General features: G+C 41.2%; 2 protein-coding genes and 1 long non-coding RNA gene across 3 annotated transcripts in view; 2 read left to right on the top strand and 1 right to left on the bottom strand.

The window, feature by feature from the left end:
* Nucleotides 1-20,720, bottom strand: part of LOC136436788 (uncharacterized) — a 50,262-nt gene that overhangs the window by 19,103 nt on the left and 10,439 nt on the right. The gene's annotated exons all lie outside the window — the stretch shown is intronic.
* Nucleotides 8,983-12,046, top strand: LOC136438730 (CMP-N-acetylneuraminate-poly-alpha-2,8-sialyltransferase-like). Its single transcript, XM_066433645.1, has 4 exons — nucleotides 8,983-9,212; nucleotides 10,211-10,279; nucleotides 10,648-11,202; nucleotides 11,390-12,046. The coding sequence occupies exons 1-4, from the start codon at nucleotides 8,983-8,985 to the stop codon at nucleotides 11,661-11,663; spliced, it is 1,128 nt and encodes a 375-aa protein (XP_066289742.1). The 3' UTR covers nucleotides 11,664-12,046.
* Nucleotides 15,568-18,041, top strand: LOC136427913 (leucine-rich repeat-containing protein 4-like). Its single transcript, XM_066417141.1, has one exon. It carries the CDS (start codon nucleotides 15,611-15,613, stop codon nucleotides 17,888-17,890), a length of 2,280 nt encoding a protein of 759 aa, XP_066273238.1. The 5' UTR covers nucleotides 15,568-15,610; the 3' UTR covers nucleotides 17,891-18,041.

Here is a 20,720-nt window from a genome sequence, read left to right as displayed (position 1 = left end):
GGCCATATCTTCATTCTTTTGGTGCAAAGAAAGTATCTAGTCACTTGGCGTGTTCTGAAATGCAACAAATATCCTCCCTTTTGAATGTTGAAACAATTTCCAGCCGTGTTGTCTTTTACTGCCAAATGAGTGCAACGAACGACTCAATAAAGAAGTCTATCTCTAAACTCTCCACTTAACTGGCGCCGGGACTGCTGAGTCGACAAATGACCGGAGTCTGAGAGTGTTTCTTGCTTCATCTCGCACTAAGACGGCTTGACGTCATCCTTCCTGAAGTGACTATAATAAACTTAGTTACGCATGAGTTGGCATGCAACTTTAAGGATCAATCCTCTCTCCAGGCGAGTTGGTATCCTAGCAACGCAATCGCCCGATGAATTACCCACCCTCGCGAATGATGTTCTAAATTGCTTGGCATTGTGAGCCCACTGCCGCAATCCTTTTGGTGAATGTCTTGTCTGTATAAAGGCATTACGTGGATATACTTAATCAGACTTCCTGCGACAAGGGGTTATATGATAAGCGCATGCAACGTATGGCACTACTGGTGTGCTGGTATATTCCAGACCGATACGGTGTCTTGTAGGGCCCAGGGTTTCAAAACGGATGAAAACCGTAAATTTACATCAACTTACTTTTATTTCATGGCACAAACTCAACATACATGTAGGTACCCATACCTGTAGTTGTCTCATGCGTGTAGGTGTCCCGTAGATGTATGAGTATTAATACTAATATCATTTTTTCTGTATTGAATTATTACAATAATCCGAAAACACTCTCTTCTTATTAGCTGATCTCTCTGCATTGAAACTTATGGTATTCCATTATGAGGATGCTTGAGAGACTGACATTTATAAACATTTTCTCAAACAGTTCTCATATCTGGAAAAGAAGCGACGTATCTATATTGAGATGAAAACGATTCTTATTTCGCTATATACCAAGGCTGATGTTTGCTGCATCATTAAACCTTTGCCTTTGTTGCGAAGTATCTTTGCTCCTTACGTCGACTAAACTTAACCCGTTGATGTTTTACTCAAGACAGGTCCGTCAACGACAAAACTGTAGCAGCGCAATCTATAGCGCCCCCTAACGGACTTTAACAGAAACAAAAGTCTTTCAAATATGTTAGCTTCAAACTGTATTATGTGTGCGGAAGTCGTCTATTCATTTTCATGTCTATCGTCGGTTATTCAGATACTCTATAAGAGCCATCTGGGGACACAAACCCTTCGGAGCGTCAATACGCAAGTTCGAAGTCCAACTGAGACAACAGCCAATGTTTTATGTGCCTGGAATAGCCTCATCAGAGGGCAACCCTAGACCGGCAGTATGCTCGACACGCCATCTTACGAATTGTTTCCCTATTTTTGTCGCCAAGAAGGCTACCGGTGTCTGGCCTTTCCCCTAGTGCTGAGTAGTAGGTAGAAATAAGCGGCGATGTAATGGCCATGGTCGTGCGGTGATAAAACACTATCTGTCTCTTCGTATAAATGCACTTATATATGAGAACAAATCTTGAAAATAATGTAGCACTGCTGCTAATATAATGTAACAAAACTGGACTACAATTCAATGATACAAATATATGCATAATTGTCCCAGACAAATCTGAACTATTCATATTGCAAGGTATAATCTTGGCCATGATAAAATTCACTCGTAGCTCTACGCAATTACAGTGCGCACTAGGGAGCATTTTAACAGCACATTAACATTTCGGAGAGGACCCTCTGGGTATTTGCTGACCAAATGACATCAAGAACTCCTGACCTGATCGAGTTACACTCCAGGGCAGAGATGTGCAAGTCTAGGTAAATTTATTATGGGGAAAGCACGCTGGAGCTATAACGGGAGGGGCACGACCCACATCGCCTTATAAGGCAATATCCGAGTTCCGTACCGTTTGCGACTTCGCTGGGAAAGTTATATAATTCACAAAATAATATATGGATGGATTTTGGTTTCTTATGTCATGTGAACGAAACTGACGTTACCAACAATGTATGTACACAGTCGGCGGCGTATTTTCCCCTCAAAAGAGCCCCTATCGATAATACGACTTACTGCAGCCTGTAGTCCAGCAGTGAAAGAAATGCCCTCCCTTTTCAGACCCGTTTTCTTTTTACCTGGCCATTGGCTGGTCCTCTTGGTAGACTCCTCTTGGTAGACTCTGTAACGCGAATACAAGTGTTTTTTTTTATATTACAAATGGGCACATATTACAAATTCTTCTTTCATTGCTTTCATTTAAATGTAGGTTACCCTCAAGACACAATATGGACTGTTCCCCATTTGACCCATTTTTTTCACAGGCATGGAAAAAAAGGGGAATACATGGTTAACCGTATGCTTGGCAAAATCTGTATATATGGTATCTTTTAGCGTCACCGGTACCAGCGTCTATGGTATCTTTTTCACCTCAAGGATTTCGTCGGGCATATTGCAAATTACCCCCTAAAAATAGCCAGCGAACGTTCTGTTTGTATAACTTGTAGATTGTTTACCTAGTCCAGAGGACAGGCTACAGTTATAGTACCACGTGTGTGTCCAGCTTACGTCCTTTGAAAAGATGATTTATTAATTAGGGCACGCATTCTTTGAATAGCTTCGTATATTGTTGTATGTCTTCCTATCTGAAAGGTTGTTTCAGCCACTGTCACTCCAAGCGTAGTAGAACAATTGTAAAAGTGGGGCTTTTCGTCTTGCTCTGCTTCTAAGAAAAGAAGTCAAACCCAACTTGACTAGATATAACCGACACTAGTATTTTGGTAGTGTCTTGTTAAACAACTTCCACCACTGTCCATTGTCACATGTACCTCTTCTATACTTCTTCCGTGTACTTGCAATTACTGTAAATGCATTTAAGTTCGCATGGATTTTATTTCGCGCTAAGGCGAAAATAGAGTGTTTGCGATTGTTTTAAGCTTGCTACAGCGCTTTAGTCACATACTGCTACAGTGTTGGAAAAATTGTTCGCTGTGGTTTTGAGTTCGCAGTGAAACGGTCGCCGCGAAAACCGCGAACATAAAACCACCGCAAACATTTCTGCAATTACAGTAGTATTTTGCATGAACATGCAAATAAACTTTCGATGTAAAGTCTTCACCGTTGCAAACATGTCAATGTATAAAGGATGTAACTGTTATGTCACTCTCGTATTATTTGCAGCTATGTCGGTGTAAAAGAAATGCAAATACAATATTACACAGCAAAGGCGTCAAGTTTAATATCATTCACACTTATTCCTAACATACAGTAATCGAAGGAGGTATAACATGTAGCAAATCATCATTTGTACCCCAAACATCGAAGTAGCCAGTCAATCTCAATGTTCTGTATTCAATCACCAAAACTATCACAAGAAAATGAATTTAGCTTTCAATGCGTTTCTATTTCATTGTAAACACTTTTAATGGTAAATGCAACAAGAAGATTGTATGTGAGACATATTTCAACATGCAATATGATTTCTGATTGGCACAGTATAACATAAATTTTTTCACAAACCTCAATGTTACTAGGGTCACAAAACAACTTTGTAACAACAATTGTTTTTGTTTCTTTACATTAAGAAGGAAGTCACTTGTTATTCGTCGAGTCCTCCACACCCTCAGGCATCAGGGCAGCCTGGAAACACTGTCCACAGTCGCCATGGCAACCGACGTGCCCCATGATGAAATCCGAGGGAAGCTTGTTCAGCAAGGATCGCAAGGGGGCGCCATTTGATCGTGTGCTGCCCTTCTTAAGTCCTCTGCGCGGACTTGAGAGTTCTTTTGGGCCGTCCGCTTCGCCTGTCGTCTTGGAGATGAAGTCTTGGAGATCGTGCATCTTAGCAACTAAAGCCACCTTAGCGGCATTGAATGAGCTAAAGTCTTCGTCCTGTTTCGTTCCTTTACTCCTTGCGTCTTTGTCCGATTTTGTCTTGTGAAGGCCGTTGCGAACGGCGTCTATGTCAGTGTCTTTGTAGTCGTCGGATTCAGATGATGTTCTCGAGTTGTAATGAGCGTCGGCGGACAGTTCCTTCTCATTCATAGCGTAGTCTTCTTTTATTTCCTTGTCCAAGAATCTAACAGTGACACCGTTATCTTCGCTTTCACGACGTCTAGAGTCAATCTGCGCGGGACTCGTTGGTGACTTTTCAGAACGCCGTAAAGGGTAGTTCATACGATAGTCGTGTTCGTTCAGAGACTCCCTGGACAGACGGTATCTCGGCGGGACCTCCGCCCGTTCCTGCCGCCACTCATGTTCGTGCCTTCGTGCCGCCCTCACTGTCGGCTCGAGCTCCGACAAGTGGTGACTCCAAAACCGCGTGCAGTCCGACATTCGTAGCCGGACGACTCCCTTGGAGTCTAGGGAAGAACATGGCCTCGGCGAATCCCCCTTTGTGTTCAGTGGCGGTCTTTTCAACGGCATTCCCTGACAGAAAAAGTCCGGATCTTTCTCTATATTTGGTACGCTGGGTGACAACCTCTTCATACCCTTACCTCTTGGAGACACCCCTACGGGAGACCGCCTATCTCGCGAAGATACCGTCAGCGACGGTGAAGACTGCCACCGCCGGATTTTCTCCAAGTTAGGCCTCTCTCTGCCCGCCGGTACGAACTGGACATACGAGATGTGTGAATCTGCTCTCTTAGTGATCCCGTGCCGAGAGAAGTACACGTTACTGTCCTGCAAACTTTCTGCTATGCTCAGTCTACCAGGAAGGACAGGTGCTTCGACGTGGTAGTACACATGACCGGACTGGACGCGACCTGTTGCCATACTTGATCTTTAACCACCAAAAACGGATCTAGTAGCGATCAAGCGAAAGCTCTTTTATGACTGAGACACACTGGAATGAGCTTTAGCTCGTAAATGAAGCCAAATCTTCTCTAGACAACCTTTGTACCAAATTAATCCACGGACTATTCCGCTGCACCTGCAAATGGAACATCCCATTACAACAATTGGGGTATATTTGTTTAACAAGATTTATATTTCTACATAATTTCTGAATTTTTCCGATCTTTTTCAGTTACAAAATGTAATACTAAGCAAGGTAGGGTAAATTGAAATATTAGCTTCTATCTTAACTAGGTCACAAACAGGCTTGTTTTGAATGTGTTGTAATATTGCGGTGAGACTACCCCCTTTGAATAGTGAGCCCATCTCACAATGAGTGCAATGTTGATGTGATATTTCTGCTGTCGATGACTACCAACACGTCCCATTGTTTCTTTTATAGCCCGTATTTCACGGCCGCCATGGGCACCAGGTGCCTTTGAAATAAAAAGTCATCAATAATTAAACAATCCGTCGTGTGGGCAAACTGCAGGTAAATAGACTGTTTGCTTGCTGGATCGCTGTGGTATTAATCCGTCTTTGATCTGGACATAAACGTTCTGACGCTGGAGAAATTTGTGAAAAGGCTGTTGAAGTAGCGTTCCGCACCCCCAGCTGTGGTGGAGAACATTCGTGCCACCGGTGAATTAACCCTCTTCAACGCACAGATGTCACAAAGAGCAGTCCAGTCTGATCTATCTCTCGCCCTTTGCGACAAACGTTACTTCTAAACGCTTCTTGTATTGAATGTCTCATTTTTCTAGACCCTTGCGTTTAAAAGGACGATGAAAAATTTGTGTTGTCCCAGCAACGCTATCAAATGTCACGTTTTCTAAAACAGAACCACAGAATGAATGGAAGGTTTTTGAGAGGAGGGAGGGGGTCGCACTGTATCCCAGACAACACCAATCATCTTCAACTGAACTACAGATTTTGAAAAGAAAAAAATCTGCTTACTTTTGTTTCCCATTTTGCTCAAATTGATTTTATATTACATCGATTCAAGCTTGATTCAAGTCGTCTTTATCAAGCCAATGACGGCCCTGCAGTCGCCCACCTGCCCCCCCCCCCCTGCACTTCTTAACACTTAGGCTTTGGATTTGTTGTCCCAACCTAACTTCACCAACGCATACACAACGTTTATTCAACGAAAAAAAAAAAAATTTACCATGACCAACTCAGCCTATCACACACTATGTATATATACGCAACACATGTCACCAGGGACCTTTGGGGGCTACATCAATATCATAAAGCTATAAATTTGCCAATATCACCGATAAAACGTCGCATGACTGATAACCAGGCAAACAATCGGGTATCAAATTCAAGACACTGTGTCAAATTTATCTTTGTGGTTTTACATTGCTTGTGTAACACACACGGCGACGCATTGCGCAACTATTGTAATGTGAGAAAAACAGTTTTACCATGCAATAACATGGAATTCAAAGTCGTGCCGTATTCTGAGTAAATGCACATGCTGTTTATGGTGAGTCTTGACCCAAAACAGCTAAATAATCGACTATTTATAGTCCATGTAGCACACGGGAGAAAAACGAACAAGGTTGACACTGTCAAAGAAAGTAACATGGGCACAATTGAGCACAAACAGAGGCAGAAAATTAACTGAAAAGAATGTAAGCATGTGTCGTGCTGACACGCTCGGTACACAAAATGCGTGACCAGTGACGAGTGAAGTAGTATATCGCACCGGATGTGTGTTCTCGTGAACGAAGTGTACGCTATATATTTTACCCTTAACTTGTTCAGCGCTTACAGTACAGATTCGTCCATTTATTGAAATGATCATGAAGTCAAGGAAAATACTTAAGATATCGATTCTGTACTCTCTTTAAATAGATTTCTGAGATTGATTATATACTGTATATATAGTCTTAATCGATAGTCCACAAGCTATGCCGAGAGGTTAAGACGACAGTTGGACTAGTTCATGATATAATATTCACTAGTCCACATGTTGTTGTTTTTCATCTTGCAGTGCCTAGATGCACAAAGGTCTGCAAGTTTCCTTGCTGTTTCTGTAGCAGGGTATATTTTTACAGGGAGGGGTTGCTAGCCCTTTCAATACCAGCCCACAAGACTACTGCACTAATATCGTCAGAATTTGCAAATTCAGGAAATGGGCGTTTTCCACCGCCTTGCTTTGAATGATTTTTCACGATTATAGTATAGAGACGTGGCTAAGTATAGAATGTGCGCAAATATTCCTATAGGTTGAAACATTTAAAGTGGGTAAGCTTTTAAGCTTCGCAAACAGAGAAGATGGTGTTTACTTGTGACTTGGCAACTCACTGCAGGATGACTGGCAGTCTAAGAGCAGCTTTTGTGCTTGACGGAAATTGTGCCGTCACCGTTCATGGCATGTGTTAGCTCAGAATGCACATCTAAAGCAAAAACGCTCAATCATTTATTGCATACATAATGTATATACAATTCAGACCCTTCGTTGGTATCGCGGATATGTCTGTTTTTTGAAAGCTGTTGTAGCAATGATTTTTAAAGTTTCTTTAATTTATAAAACCACCAATCTTTCCCAAATTAAGAAAACTATCATAGCTCATCAAGTCTTAAAGGTTGAAAAATTAACTAGTGGAAGGCCACCTCTGTTGTATCAGAAAAACCGTTACGGTAGTGTCTAATCCCAAGACGGTTACAAGTTATGAGCTTCGTTGCTTCCATACACCGAAGTAAAGTTTTCATGTAAAACGGTAGGTGGCGCGCTTGCACGGAACAAACTCCTATCCTGAAACTTTGAGCACTTGATGTTTTTCAAAACTAAAGCACGGCAGTGGTAACAGATCCAGGTTTTCCGTATTATACTACATGTTCTTATCCATGCTAAACATTTCTTGGTCTTGGCAAATTTCTTCTATCACCAACAGATAATTTTCGAAAAAACTGAGTTCCACGAACACATAACTTTCGCTAAATAATCATTGCTTATTATGGAGAGAGCCGTTTTCTAGGACTTAGAAAAATCATTCGGTGGTCCAAGACTAGTAAATGTGTCTACTGTGTTGCTATATGTTACAACTGGTCATGAAAAAATATGCGTATGTTGATATTACATATGAGCCACAATTGTTTGATATTGCAGTGTTGTAAGTTGAAAGTAGGAAAACGCCAGGTAAACCACTTTTAAACTTGACTTTCGTTCTCACGATCTTTAACAACCATGAAGATCCATCAAAGGTTTCTCGAGTTATGCTCTTGACATACAAACTGACCTAGCCCACAGCTGGCGTAACCGAAAACATAACCTTCTAGTTCTAGTTCTAGTTCAAGATAGATGCAAGATAACTTTATAGTATGTCGCAACGTTGCCGCTGAATGTGCAATGTAAAACCAATGTACAATCATTAAAAAACATTTACGATAGGCGCCGCAATATCGTCAGATATCGTACGTTTAACCTTAAATCCGACGTATCAAAATAGGCAAGACAGACAATAGTTAAGAGCAGCGTATTTTGTATATTTACGGAAAAGCAAGTCACTGTCCATACTGGTTGATAATATGGGTCATATAGGGTATGCAAGCGTTTAGATACTGGTTAGTTTTGACTTTCTAACAGTTCAGTTTATAATTGTTCCTAGTCGCTCTGCCAGTGATCTGAGCCCTAGATAGTGGCAGCTAGTCCCTTAATAAGAGTCCATCAGGGATCTAGCGAACTTCAGGCACAATTTTTTACGTCTGGTGGCGAGAGTTGAACGGGCAATGTGTTCAAGTGGATGTTGATAACCGGTGTAGCCGTTGCCCATGATGGTGCGACACACCCTAGTCCATATAGTCTACAAACGCCCTGGTAGGGAAATCACGCTGGCTTATTATCTGTTTACTATATGCTCGCGTTACTGGTCCTATGTTTGCAAAATTCTACTTACATAACCCTCAGGAACGCCTAGTGAAGGTAAGTCATATATTGTATACCATATAGTAATTACCCCCACTACACTTGTTTTTGGATCAAACCACTTTATGTCGGGGGAGTACTGGTTTCTTCGATTCTGAGCGGATCGCTATTCGCTCGAACATTCCTTTACGTTCCAATTTACATACAATCCTTGCAACAAAATTTAAAAAACTATTCACTCTAGCATCGTGTCTCCAAACGTTAGATTAAACTAAATGTACCCTTCTACGAGTAATAAACTCAACCACTCTGACAAAGACAAAGACAAAGCCACCTTTATGACAGTGAACATGGCGGGCAGACGGACCTGTGTTCTGTTTCTGGCCTGTGGGTTACTCTTGTCGACGGCTGTCTCCATTTTGATCGCCATGAAGACCTGGCAGAATCGCTCCTACATTTCAGTTGATCAAAAGTTGAGGGCAAAGTCAGTTTCTTCAACAAACAGGTAACGTTAAGTATGAGGAAAGAACCGTTGACTGTAAACATCAAACCGTAGGTTGTTGACCGTTTTGAAAGAATGCAACCGCTTGGAAAATTACTAGTACTCGCAGAGTTATCGTAATCATACCTTTGAACATTGCTATGTTGGGAGAATTAACGTTTGAAATATTTGAATCTAAGATTTCGGCAAGGAAAACTATATAGAACCATTTTTTTCCTGGCAGCTGGCTTCTCTTTTGTTTTGGATGTTGCAACATGTAAACAAATGAACACAGTACTGTCGTACTCGAGCTGACGAGCCTATGCTAACGAAATCACAATAAACAAATTACAAGTTGGGACAGTTAAGAAGCAAAATACGCGTCCACAAAAAAGATAAACGGGAACGTCCACTGCATTGTACTGTTGGGATCTAGGTAGCAAGAAGAAACTGCGTACTTGTGTCATCGTCGGTCAACCATAACGATAAACACACCACTGAGTCACGTAGTCTATAGATAAATTCAAATACATTCTAGAAGGAGACAACCCTTGCTGTGTACAAATAGGTAAATATATCAAAGAATGTTTAGATCTTAGAACTAGTAGTGTAAGTGTTACGTTAAACTCGACATGTTGAAGTATTCATATACTTGTACTTAGGCTAATTATTTTGTATACCATTGTTTGTTGTTTGCATGTATCGTTGTAGAAGACCTTACGAAAGTCGCTGTACTTTTGTCGTGTCGACAAAGATTTCTCTACCTTCCAGCGTTTGTGATGAAATGTACCAAACAATCCAGGAATGCAAATAGATTTCAAAGCTCTCCTATGAATTAACCTCCTATAAACTGTACTGTAAAAGTGACGCTAAGTTCTGACACCGTTTTGTGAGAACACGTCAAGTACAAAATGAGTTAGTGCTTCTAGCAGCCCTTCCATTGGTCAGGCCCCTTAGTCAGGAAAACATTGTCAATATCCTAAATGCAACCAATTTCTTTTAATTTAATTTTTTCCACACAGAATCAACTTACCAAGAACAGTTGAGGCCCCGGGAGCGAAGTTCAATACATCGGAAGTTAAACGGATAAGGTGAGATATTTTCGTCGTGCAAAACGAAGAATGTCCCTTGTTATTTCTTGTAGGTAAACTGTCTTCATGCGTGTATGTATAGGATTCAGGGTTCAGGGATAAGGTAAGATATTTTCGTCGTGCAAAACGAAGAATGTCCCTTGTTATTTCATGTAGGTAAACTGTCTTCGGGTGTGTTTGTATAGGATTCAGGGTTAGAGCTGCTGTGACGTTGGAGCAATCAGGGTTTACGTTTTGAGTTCGATACATGCGTTGGGCGGAGAAACTCTCTAGTCTTAAAGTACAGTCTTTGTTGGGTATCGAGATTCCCTGGTCGATTTTGTTCTTCATTACTAATCTAAACACCTTTTTTTCTGTGTCTTTAACAGAGAGTGGGTTATGACGTACTTCAATCCCGACACAGATCTCACTGTAAACAAGTCCCAAGTCAAAATTGGTCAATTGATCCGATACGAAGCTTCTCGAAAAGAGTACGCCAATATTACTGAGAATTTCTTCCGCCTGATTCCGGAGTCCTCGCCTCTTCTTGGCAAGCACTTCCGGTCTTGCGCAGTCGTGGGGAATTCTGGGATTCTCCTCGGCAGCCATTGTGGTCGTCAGATTGACTCTGCAGACTTCGTGTTCAGATGTAACCTGGCTGCCATTGAGGGGTTTGAGAAGGACGTGGGAACCAAATCTAACTTCACCACCATGAATCCATCTGTTCTTAACCATGATTATAAAGGATATCGTGAAAATGACAGCATACGAGAGACATTTGTCAAGCGACTGCGTCTCATCGGCGACCAGATTCTGCACATCCCTGGTTTTGTATCGGTGAACGGGCGACATGACGTGGAGTTTACCAACTCAATGATACTGGAACATCACTTGCCAATTAAGGTTTCATATGCACCAAGAGATGCTACTGGAAGAATGAAAGCGTGAGTTTTCAATTTGCCAAAAAAACTGTAATTTTTTCTTTTATGATTCCTTAATGCATAGCATCTTAACCACTCGGTCATTTCTCGTTTACTGCTTAAAAATGCGAACAACTTGTTAATCAATCGTCCGTTCAAACTGTCTTAATATTATATTTTCTGAAACTCAGTGTTGTCGTTTTAAATTTAGGTTGTGGAAGAATTCAGAATTCAAGCCGAAACGACCGTCGACAGGGAATGTCTTGTTTGCGTTATCGGCCTGTGTGTGCGACCAGATCCACTTGTACGGATTCTACCCGTTTGGTAAGGACAATAGCGGACGAAAGATAAAACACCATTACTATGGGTCAGTAAGAAACCTTCTCAATCATAACATGACTGAAGAGTATCGGGCGTTTCAGATGTTCCACCAGCGGAAGGCACTGGTACTGCACACAGAGCCTTGTAATGACGACGTATTGTAAAGAATTATAAGTCCTTCATGTTTGATTCTTTACAGCTAGTAGATTATCCAGAGCTATCAACACATCTTACCATTGTTTACTTCCTAATCCTACTATTCCGTTTACGTAAGGTTGATTCACAGATAGGCTTTTGAGGGCGTTTTATGTCATAGCCATGTGATTGTAATGCAGTAGATGACTTATTGCTGAAATTATAGAAAAGGTGGGACATTACGTCTTCCATTGTTTACAAAAGAGAAGTCAAACCCTTCAGTAGTTATAGACAATTACGTTTGTTAGTCCAGTCTAGTCGCTTTTATACCTATTTTGTACCCTGTTATTTTATGTATGTTGTTTGCAATTAGCCTTCGGGCAGGAATTTGCAATAAACTTATTAAGTTCAATGGCACCCGGCTGAAGGTGTTCAAATAATCTAAGTCATATGGTTGTAATCCACTCATTTACTTTTCAACTGTGCACATTATGACGGTATCTAGTTGACTTTTGCATTCATGGTAGACATTTAACAAATCATCGGAAGTTGATACATGGTTGAAAAAAATCAGGAACCTGCCAATAGACAGTTCAAACACACTGCTATAACACTCCATTATGCAAATTAAGTAGCTATTTGCATTAATGATATCTATCGATACCTCCCTCATTTTCAGTTACATATATGTCACCTATTTTAGAGAGTATTATTATGAAATGCAGCGAATCGATAAACCTAACTTACTAATTATGCAAATTTGCTCACGGTTTGCATAAATAGATTTGATTATGTAAAACACCATCTGAGCTATCTACATACTATGCATTGCGACGATCTGTCGACTCCGTCCGAAGGCCAAAACAAAACAAAAACCACTGCAGTTCCAAACGAACCGTTAAGGAACCCCAAACGTACACAACTTACTTCCCGTGTCATGAACTTTCTACCACAGTGACACAAAATGATCGTAGCACGTACAGAAAATTTAACCTTAGACTTTGAAGCTCTGCTGCAGTACTTGAGGTACCCGCTACGAACCCTACCCATCCACTAAGTATCATGCAGAACCATCAACAGCTTCTCGAGTTATGTTGTCTTCATACATACATACAAACACACAGACATACATGTACATACACAGCATGCTGCAGTACCGACGGAAAATGCCAGATAAACCATTTTCGAATTTGACCTCCGTTTCTACAACCACCTCTCATCTACCAAAAATCATGAAGATCCATCAACATTTCCGTCAGTTTTGTTGCCTACATACAAGCACAAACATGCAAAGTCCGCTGCGGTACGGTAGGAAAACGCCAGGTAAACTTGACCTTTGTTCTCCCAACAGCTAATCACGTACCACAAACCTTGGAGATCCATCCAAGGTTTCTCGAGGTATGCTCTTGACATACATACAGACTCAGCCCACAGCTGGCGTAACCGAAAACATAACCTTCTCAGCGAAGGTAATGACGGGAACTATATAATTGATCACCTGACAAACAGCACACTGCGCATGCTCTGAGTGACGTCTGCTCTGAGCCCAGCCGCTAATGAGACTGACCAGGCGTGTCCGCACACCCCCACGGCAAGGAGCTCGATTCAGACCGTCGGATTTGCCGTCCGGACACCTGCTGACTTGTCCTGGGAAAAAAATCTACGAAAGAAGTATTACGAAAAAAAGGTCGGTGTGGTTTTTGATTCCATACTATTTCTTGTACATGTCACTGTAACTCTAGATCATTTTAAAAAAATGTATGGCTAAAATTGAGCGGGCCGACAACAGTAATCAACATATAACAACATGAAAGGATATTTTTGTCTGCTGTTTTTCTGTTTTCTTTCTTGTTTAAGCATTGGTAGGTTACTTTATAGTGTCTTAGTGTAGAAATGGATAGTGTCCACTGTTGCTTCAGCGGTGCCTGAAGATTATGGAGAATTTTGTAACTGTAAATGTTTGAATTGGCGATGTCCCCTTCTTCCAACGTTTGACGCAAAAAAAAACAGCCGCCTGAAAGAACCGAAAAAGCCACACAAAGCACGCTCCGCGAGAAGCTAAAAGGGCGTACATCCATATCTTCATAGCCAGACATTTTATATTTTTCTGCTATCTTAGTTTCAGTTAAACAGATATAGACGACGTGTCAAGAAGAAAATCTGTTGACGTGTCAATAGGAAAATCTGCTGAATAAAGATGTCTAAAGGCAGATTAGTCTGTCTATGGTTCGGCATATATAAGCGTAAATCAGCAGCGCAAGGCAATCTTTGTTCAAACCGACACCTGCTCTCAGCATTAGAACAGCTACTGATTACTTTTCCTACTATCATCCGAAGGTAATTCATAACGACCTTGCTTTCTTTGGAAGACATTAAAAAGTTAAGCGCGCTCTGTAGAGGGATCTTGTACACCCACACCCCTCCACCATGCCCACCCCCGTGCACAGCGTTACCTGACATAAGACGCTGTACAAACTGCCGTCAATTTTGGTACAATTATACTAGTTATAGAAGACAAGTCATCTTGCGAAGTTACATTACAATAGCCAGTTGACAACTACTACTCATACATAGACCTTCTTATGGACAACGAAAGTACGGGTGAAACAGGTGGCAAGCGACATGCTCCATGACAACGTGTATGTGTCCAGTCCGGTCTATGTTGTGATGGCAAGGACCTGCTTACCCCCCCCCCCCCCACACACACACACACATTCTGTTTGTTTCCCTACATGCAAAGGGATCTTAACAGCACAGAAATGGTCTCATACCGTAGTTTGAGACAGGTATCAAGGGGGAGGTATTGTGAGTCATTTACGAATTCGAAGGAACGGTTGGTCTGTAGCCGTCTGTATACTCTGTCACTACTTGTCACCATGACCAGAAAATTTGCAAGGCTGACTTTGAATAGACCGACGTCGTGAATTCCATCTAGAACAGGGGCCGATGGCCTTTTGTTGTTGCTATTGTCAACCGAAATAATTTTGCCTTGATTTTATAGTTGGGGTACCCGCGAAGATAAAAGTGATAGAAAGCATATGCCCTCCCCTTCCTGGGCATGCGTGCGTTGAAATGTGATTGCAAGATATAGGAAATCGATAAGCATACTTCTTATGCTAATAAAGTTTAACTGAAGCTGAAACGTTTAGATGTTTCCTTCTTCCTACGAATCATAAAATCATGTTTACTAACAACCGAAACGGTAGCAAAACCGTAACTTTTCTGACTGGAGGCAAAAGGTGTTTCAAGTTGCGTGACACAATTTCATCTTCGTTTTTCTTAGAAACGAAATGTCCGAAAAGTTGGAAAGACAACTTTTCATCAAATCGGAACAAACGCAGGTTGTAGAATTAGACAAGAAAAGGAAAGTGATCTCGAACCAGTTTAGCTCAAGCGAACTCAATGAACAGATCTAGATGAGCTAATCTTCCACTGGTCGTGACAGAGAAGACAGACGCTATATACAGTATTTACAGGTTCATTGTACGGGGAAATTCCCCTAGCTCTTTTCGACAAGCACAATGAACAGTGGACCACTGCTTAACGTCCTGTCCTAGGGACTGCGACCCTTTCCAATTAGCGTGCATGTGGGGTGAGCGACACAGCCGAGATCGAACCCGGGTCGTCTAGTTCCAGGCAAGATCGCTAACCACTGGACTACGCACGCTACAAATGAAGCAAATGTTGATCACACTGTACATGGTTCTCTTTCCTTACAGCTAAAATGTCCAACAGGCTAAAGAGGCTGATAGTTCTTCTGCTGATCATCTTGAAGGAAACTGAACCAACCACAGCCTGCAGTAGCAGTTGTGCATTAGACTGTGACTGCAGAAACAAAGGCCTCAGCAGTGTTCCACAAGATCTACCTACAAGCATCACTCGCCTTCAATTAGGGGAAAATGCCATCACAAGCCTATCTTCGTCAGACGTCTCAAGGTACAAGAGTTTAACAGAGCTAATCATATACGATAACCCGATGACTGTTGTTCAGCCGGGTGCATTTTCAAATCTAATTCACCTTGAGGATTTGCTCCTGGATAACAACCAACTTGCAAGCATTCAGTCTGGTACATTCTCGAATTTACCCAAGTTGAGAGATTTGGTGGTGCGCCAAAACCATCTATCTAGCATTCAGCCTGGTTCTTTCTCAAATTTACCCAGTCTTAAAGTTTTGAGTCTTGTAGATAACAAGCTTACCGACATTCCTCCTGGCGTATTCTCAAATGTACCCAAGCTTGAACGATTGTACTTGTCTGTCAATCATCTTACTAACATCAATCCTAATTCGTTCTCAAATCTCAAACTCCGAATACTCGACTTCTCTGAAAATCGGATAGCTAACATTGAGCCTAACACATTCTCAAAAATACCCACGCTGGAGGAGCTTGACATTGATTCCAACCAGATAACTAACATTATGCCAGGTGCATTTGCAAACCTCCCCCAGCTCCAATGGTTACAGCTGGATTCTAACCAAATTACTAGCATTCATTCCGGTACATTCTCAAACCTACCCAAGCTTTCTCGCTTGCACCTGCATAACAACCCCTGGCAGTGTGACTGTAGAATGGTTGCATTCGGGTTAAGCATAGCAATGTCTAATGTGTTGGAAGAACCAATCATCTGTGAGGAACCTAATAAATTCCGCGGTGTAAAACTTCAACATATAAAGCCCAGAAATTTAATCTGTGAAAAACCAACAGTCGTTGGTTTTCAAAGAAGCAAAGATAGCACACTTCAGCGTGGAAGAGCACTGCATTTGGTCTGTAAATCTTCGGGAATTCCTAAACCCGACATCACGGTTATTCTTCCATCTGGACGAAACGCAACTGTTGAGTCAGATGGGAGGGTTACTGTGCATAACAACGGCACCATCATCACAGCAGATATTTCTACAGCAGATTTTGGTCTGTACGTTTGCACTGTAAAAAATGCCGTTGGGTCTTCATTCGCCAAACTGTTTGTTGAGATTGAAATTCCAACTACGGAAATGTCAACATCTTCAACACTTGGCAGTACAAACAGTCCTATAGCTAAAGGTTCAACATATGCCTCAACAAATTCTTTCGGCTCAACACCCACCACCCTGTCTGCTGAGCGTAAAGTGTCTGTTGTGTCCAGATCTGCGAAACTATCTGTCGACATCAAAGGCCCATCTTCCTTTCCCTCCAAATTGTCTTCGCCTGTCACCTTCCCACCGGACAAGACAGAAGGCAATGCTGATCCGATAGTCTTCTCCCTGTCGGTTGGTTTTGGTACATTTGCAACAATCCTGATTATATCTGGCTTTGTCTTAACCCTGTTTCGGTGTAATACCAAAAAGCCTCCTTTAGTCCCTGCACCTACTCCTAACCCTAACCCTATGAACACAACTATAACATGTGGCAAAGATAGCTTAAATGGGAAGGGTGGATACCAACCCCAGGCATCATCCGACAATACCCATTGTTCAGCAGGTACAAACAACCAAGCCAGCATATATGACAATACAAACGAGAATGAGAACCGCGAGGAAACAGGTACGTTCGAGCAAGCTAACATAAATGAGAATGACAACGTAGAAGGCACTACATTAAGAGGGGCTGTAGGAGCAACGACACGTAGTCAAATTGAATGGGTTTGTGTACTCAATCCAGTTACAGTCCACAAGTCATTTACATATGAAAATACTGACGAGGAGACAGTACCTGTTGATGTTGAAGAGCACGTGTATGAGAATGATGATGAGAAAACAGTAGCTTGTACCTCTCAGGCCATTAACCAGCATGTTGGTAAGGAAGCAATAGCTACTACTCGGTTGAACCACGAGTGTGGCAATCAGGAATTAGCTGCTACTTCTCGGTACAACCGTGAGCATGGCACCGAGGATTGGGCTGCACTGAATACTTCATCTCAGTTTATATATGGAAATGACAATGAGGAAGCAGGATCTACTGCCCCACCGGCAATCTACAAGAATATCGCTAGACAGGAAAACTCTGCTGCCCTTAATATCATATATGGAAATGATGATGACCATATAGCAATATTTACTCCTTCTCAGTTTAACAGTGAGTCTGATTATGAGGCTGAGTCAGTATCATATGCTCCTTCTCAGTTTATGTATGAGAATGACAGCGAGGAAGCAGTGTCCCACGCGATTTACAATAACAGTCATCAGGCACAGTCTGCTGCTTCCCAGATTATCTACGGGGATGACTATGGGAAAGCAGCAGATAATGCTCCTCGGTATGTCTATGAAAATAATGATATCTAGTTTCTGTATATGTCAGCTTTATTGTCTGGTAAATATAGATATTTAGCATTTACCAAGACTTCATATAATATAAGAAACAGCTAATTGTTTCTTAACTTTTTGTACATAACCATTTTCTTTAAAACTTGCAACATCAGAGCAGAAAGGTGATTTTTCCAAAGATTTTATGTATCATGTGCGTAAAGTGAACAGATCTGGAGCTGTAAATCTACAAGCTTTTAGAGATAACCTTTTAACCTTAAAAGAAGCACTTGCATCAGAAAAATTGAGGATTTGAGTTGTCATGTCATGTAGAATCTACTGTTATTAATGAAATCATGAAAAACGTTTACAGACATGTTTGTAAGCAGTTTACTCTAGAACTTAGGCAAAATATGGAAAGTACGGACACTGATTTTTTTATTGTTTTGTCCTCAAGTAATAATGAAATGCTTTTTTACCTTATTCACCTGTATAATAGCATTATTTCTCATCAATTTTACTTATCAGCCAATGTATCTCTGAGTGCAATGCTTGTACATATTGTTTTTGGAACGTGTTTAATGTCTGGATAAGTTCTCAATATATACCCAGGACTTCGTTGCGATAATGCAGTTGATTTGGTGTCCTCAAATACTACCATGTGCAACTACACTATGTATAGATGATCATATGCTGTTGCTACACAACCATCCGTATAAGTCTATGTTGAAAAGATCTGCATGCATAAGTATGTACTGACCATCATCTTTATACATCATGTGTTAAAACCTCTAACTTATCATTACAATAAAGCCTCCAGGCAGCAACATTCGCAGCGTTTTTTTTTTTAAATCAATGATTTGATGTAGTAAAATTCCTTCTTGACGTTTTTGATTCGGTACAATAAAGTGGCGTCGCGGTGGTGCAGTGGCAGGGTGTTCGGCCCCATGACCCAGAGGTACCGGGTTCAAATTGGAGTTCCCTGATTTGTGCCGTTGACGTTATGCCCTTGGGAAAGGCACTTACACGACTTTTCTCACTTTCCTCAAGTGAAAATGAGTACCTAGCTTCGGCAAGGGACGTCCCTTGGATAGGACGTTAAATGGAGACCCCGTGTTTAAGGAGAGCCACACCCCGAGCACGTAAAAGAACCCACCACAGATTAGAAGATATCCAATAATCAAGATATGCGAGTTAGGAACGGGATTCAGGCACATATAGCAAAGACAGGCAAACCACACCAAAAGAGACAAATTTTATAGGAAAAAGATTGACACAATCATAAGTATGCAGCTATGATGGCTGCATATAGCAGAACGATACAGCTATACAGGAAATATACGCATTCACAGCAGAATAGGGGTCAGAAAGCTCTTGACTTTGACCTGCAGCGAGGCAAGAGCATAAGAGAAACCGTACACAAGAAACCTCTTTAGATGGTAAAGAAGTCCTTTTAACTATAAATATCTGAGAGGCAACACCGAGAAGATACCAAACAGACAGACATATTGACATAAGTTATTTCAACATAACAGCGACTCAAGGGAGAAATAACAACAGATAGTCCAGTTTGCATTAGAGAAGGGATTATGTGAATGAAAACATATTGAATTCAATAAACTGAAATTGTGTGGTCATACTCCTTAGGCGTCTACCTATAAAGTAGAGAATCAGAGTGGCGTTTAGTTTTAAAGAAATTCAGGGCTATAAATCAGTGATAAACAAAGGCGGTGAATCATTTGTGTATCTTTGGCCAAATACATTTGTGTATGCTGCAAAGTTAAAGTAGAATTTCAATGATGTTCCGTTTCACTAATGATAATTTAAAAGCACCAATATGTTTCTTTTCCTTTGTGTCCTTCAAGAATGGGTTTGTAGTCCTGGATAAAGAGTCTGAAATAATATCATGAAGGCTACAAAGGAAGGAGATCTTACTAATGATATAAACCTGTCCTTGGGGCTAATCGCCATCCACTTGTACAGACATGTCTCTTCACACAAAACATTTTAGAGTGAATCATGATATAGCTTAAGTGACAGAAGAATTCGGATGTTGACGAAACACCCTAGCAGAGTACAAACAGCTAGAAAAGGACTACCCATTCAGTAAAAAGGTAATGTATATACAACTTACAGACTAATACAGCTGTGACTCCCCGAGGGTCAGTTTTGTGTAGCTGTTGCTTTAGTACTAAGACAATAAGTACTAAGACAATAAGTAAGTGAAAATATCACTTGCGACGCTGCTGTGAAAAAAAAGCCTGTTTTACAATCGGTATAAAGCTGTCCTTGGTGCTGACTGCCATCCGCTGTTGTGAACAGCGCTGTATATAGGTGTTAGATATTGTTGAGTGACTATATATACAGCAGTACAGGCCTAATAAAACATGTAGGGTGACTAAGATTCACAGCACCACTCCAGAACATCCTGAAGATAAATTTATCAGTCAGCAAAGAAGCTGATAAAACACCCATCTCCGGAATGACATCTATTCCGGAAGTGAGACCTCAGGGAGCAAAATGAAACCAAACAGACTACATCAAATGCACCTGCTGATGACCGAACAATCCAAACAATTTTATGTAGATTAACTGCACGTAAGACGTGTATGTTCAAACACACAGCCATAGGCTAGCTTTATATATACAATGCATGCAGTTAGATATGTGAAGGTTAGACGTGACAGGTCGTTCGGCGTAATATAACCAGCTGCTGCTGCGCCGCGTGCCTGAGAAGCTGGTGTGTTACGCCGAATGGCGGTAATACCGGATATATAGATACAGATACAGATATATAGATATCTGTTTCGTCAAGGTTTGTTTAAATTGCTATTTTTCTGTTGTTTTCTTGTTTACTCTGTTACCTTGA

The sequence above is a fragment of the Branchiostoma lanceolatum genome, chromosome 1 (assembly GCF_035083965.1).
Source record: "Branchiostoma lanceolatum isolate klBraLanc5 chromosome 1, klBraLanc5.hap2, whole genome shotgun sequence".
NCBI lineage: Eukaryota > Metazoa > Chordata > Leptocardii > Amphioxiformes > Branchiostomatidae > Branchiostoma > Branchiostoma lanceolatum.
This window is presented reverse-complemented; position numbering and strand designations above follow the sequence as displayed.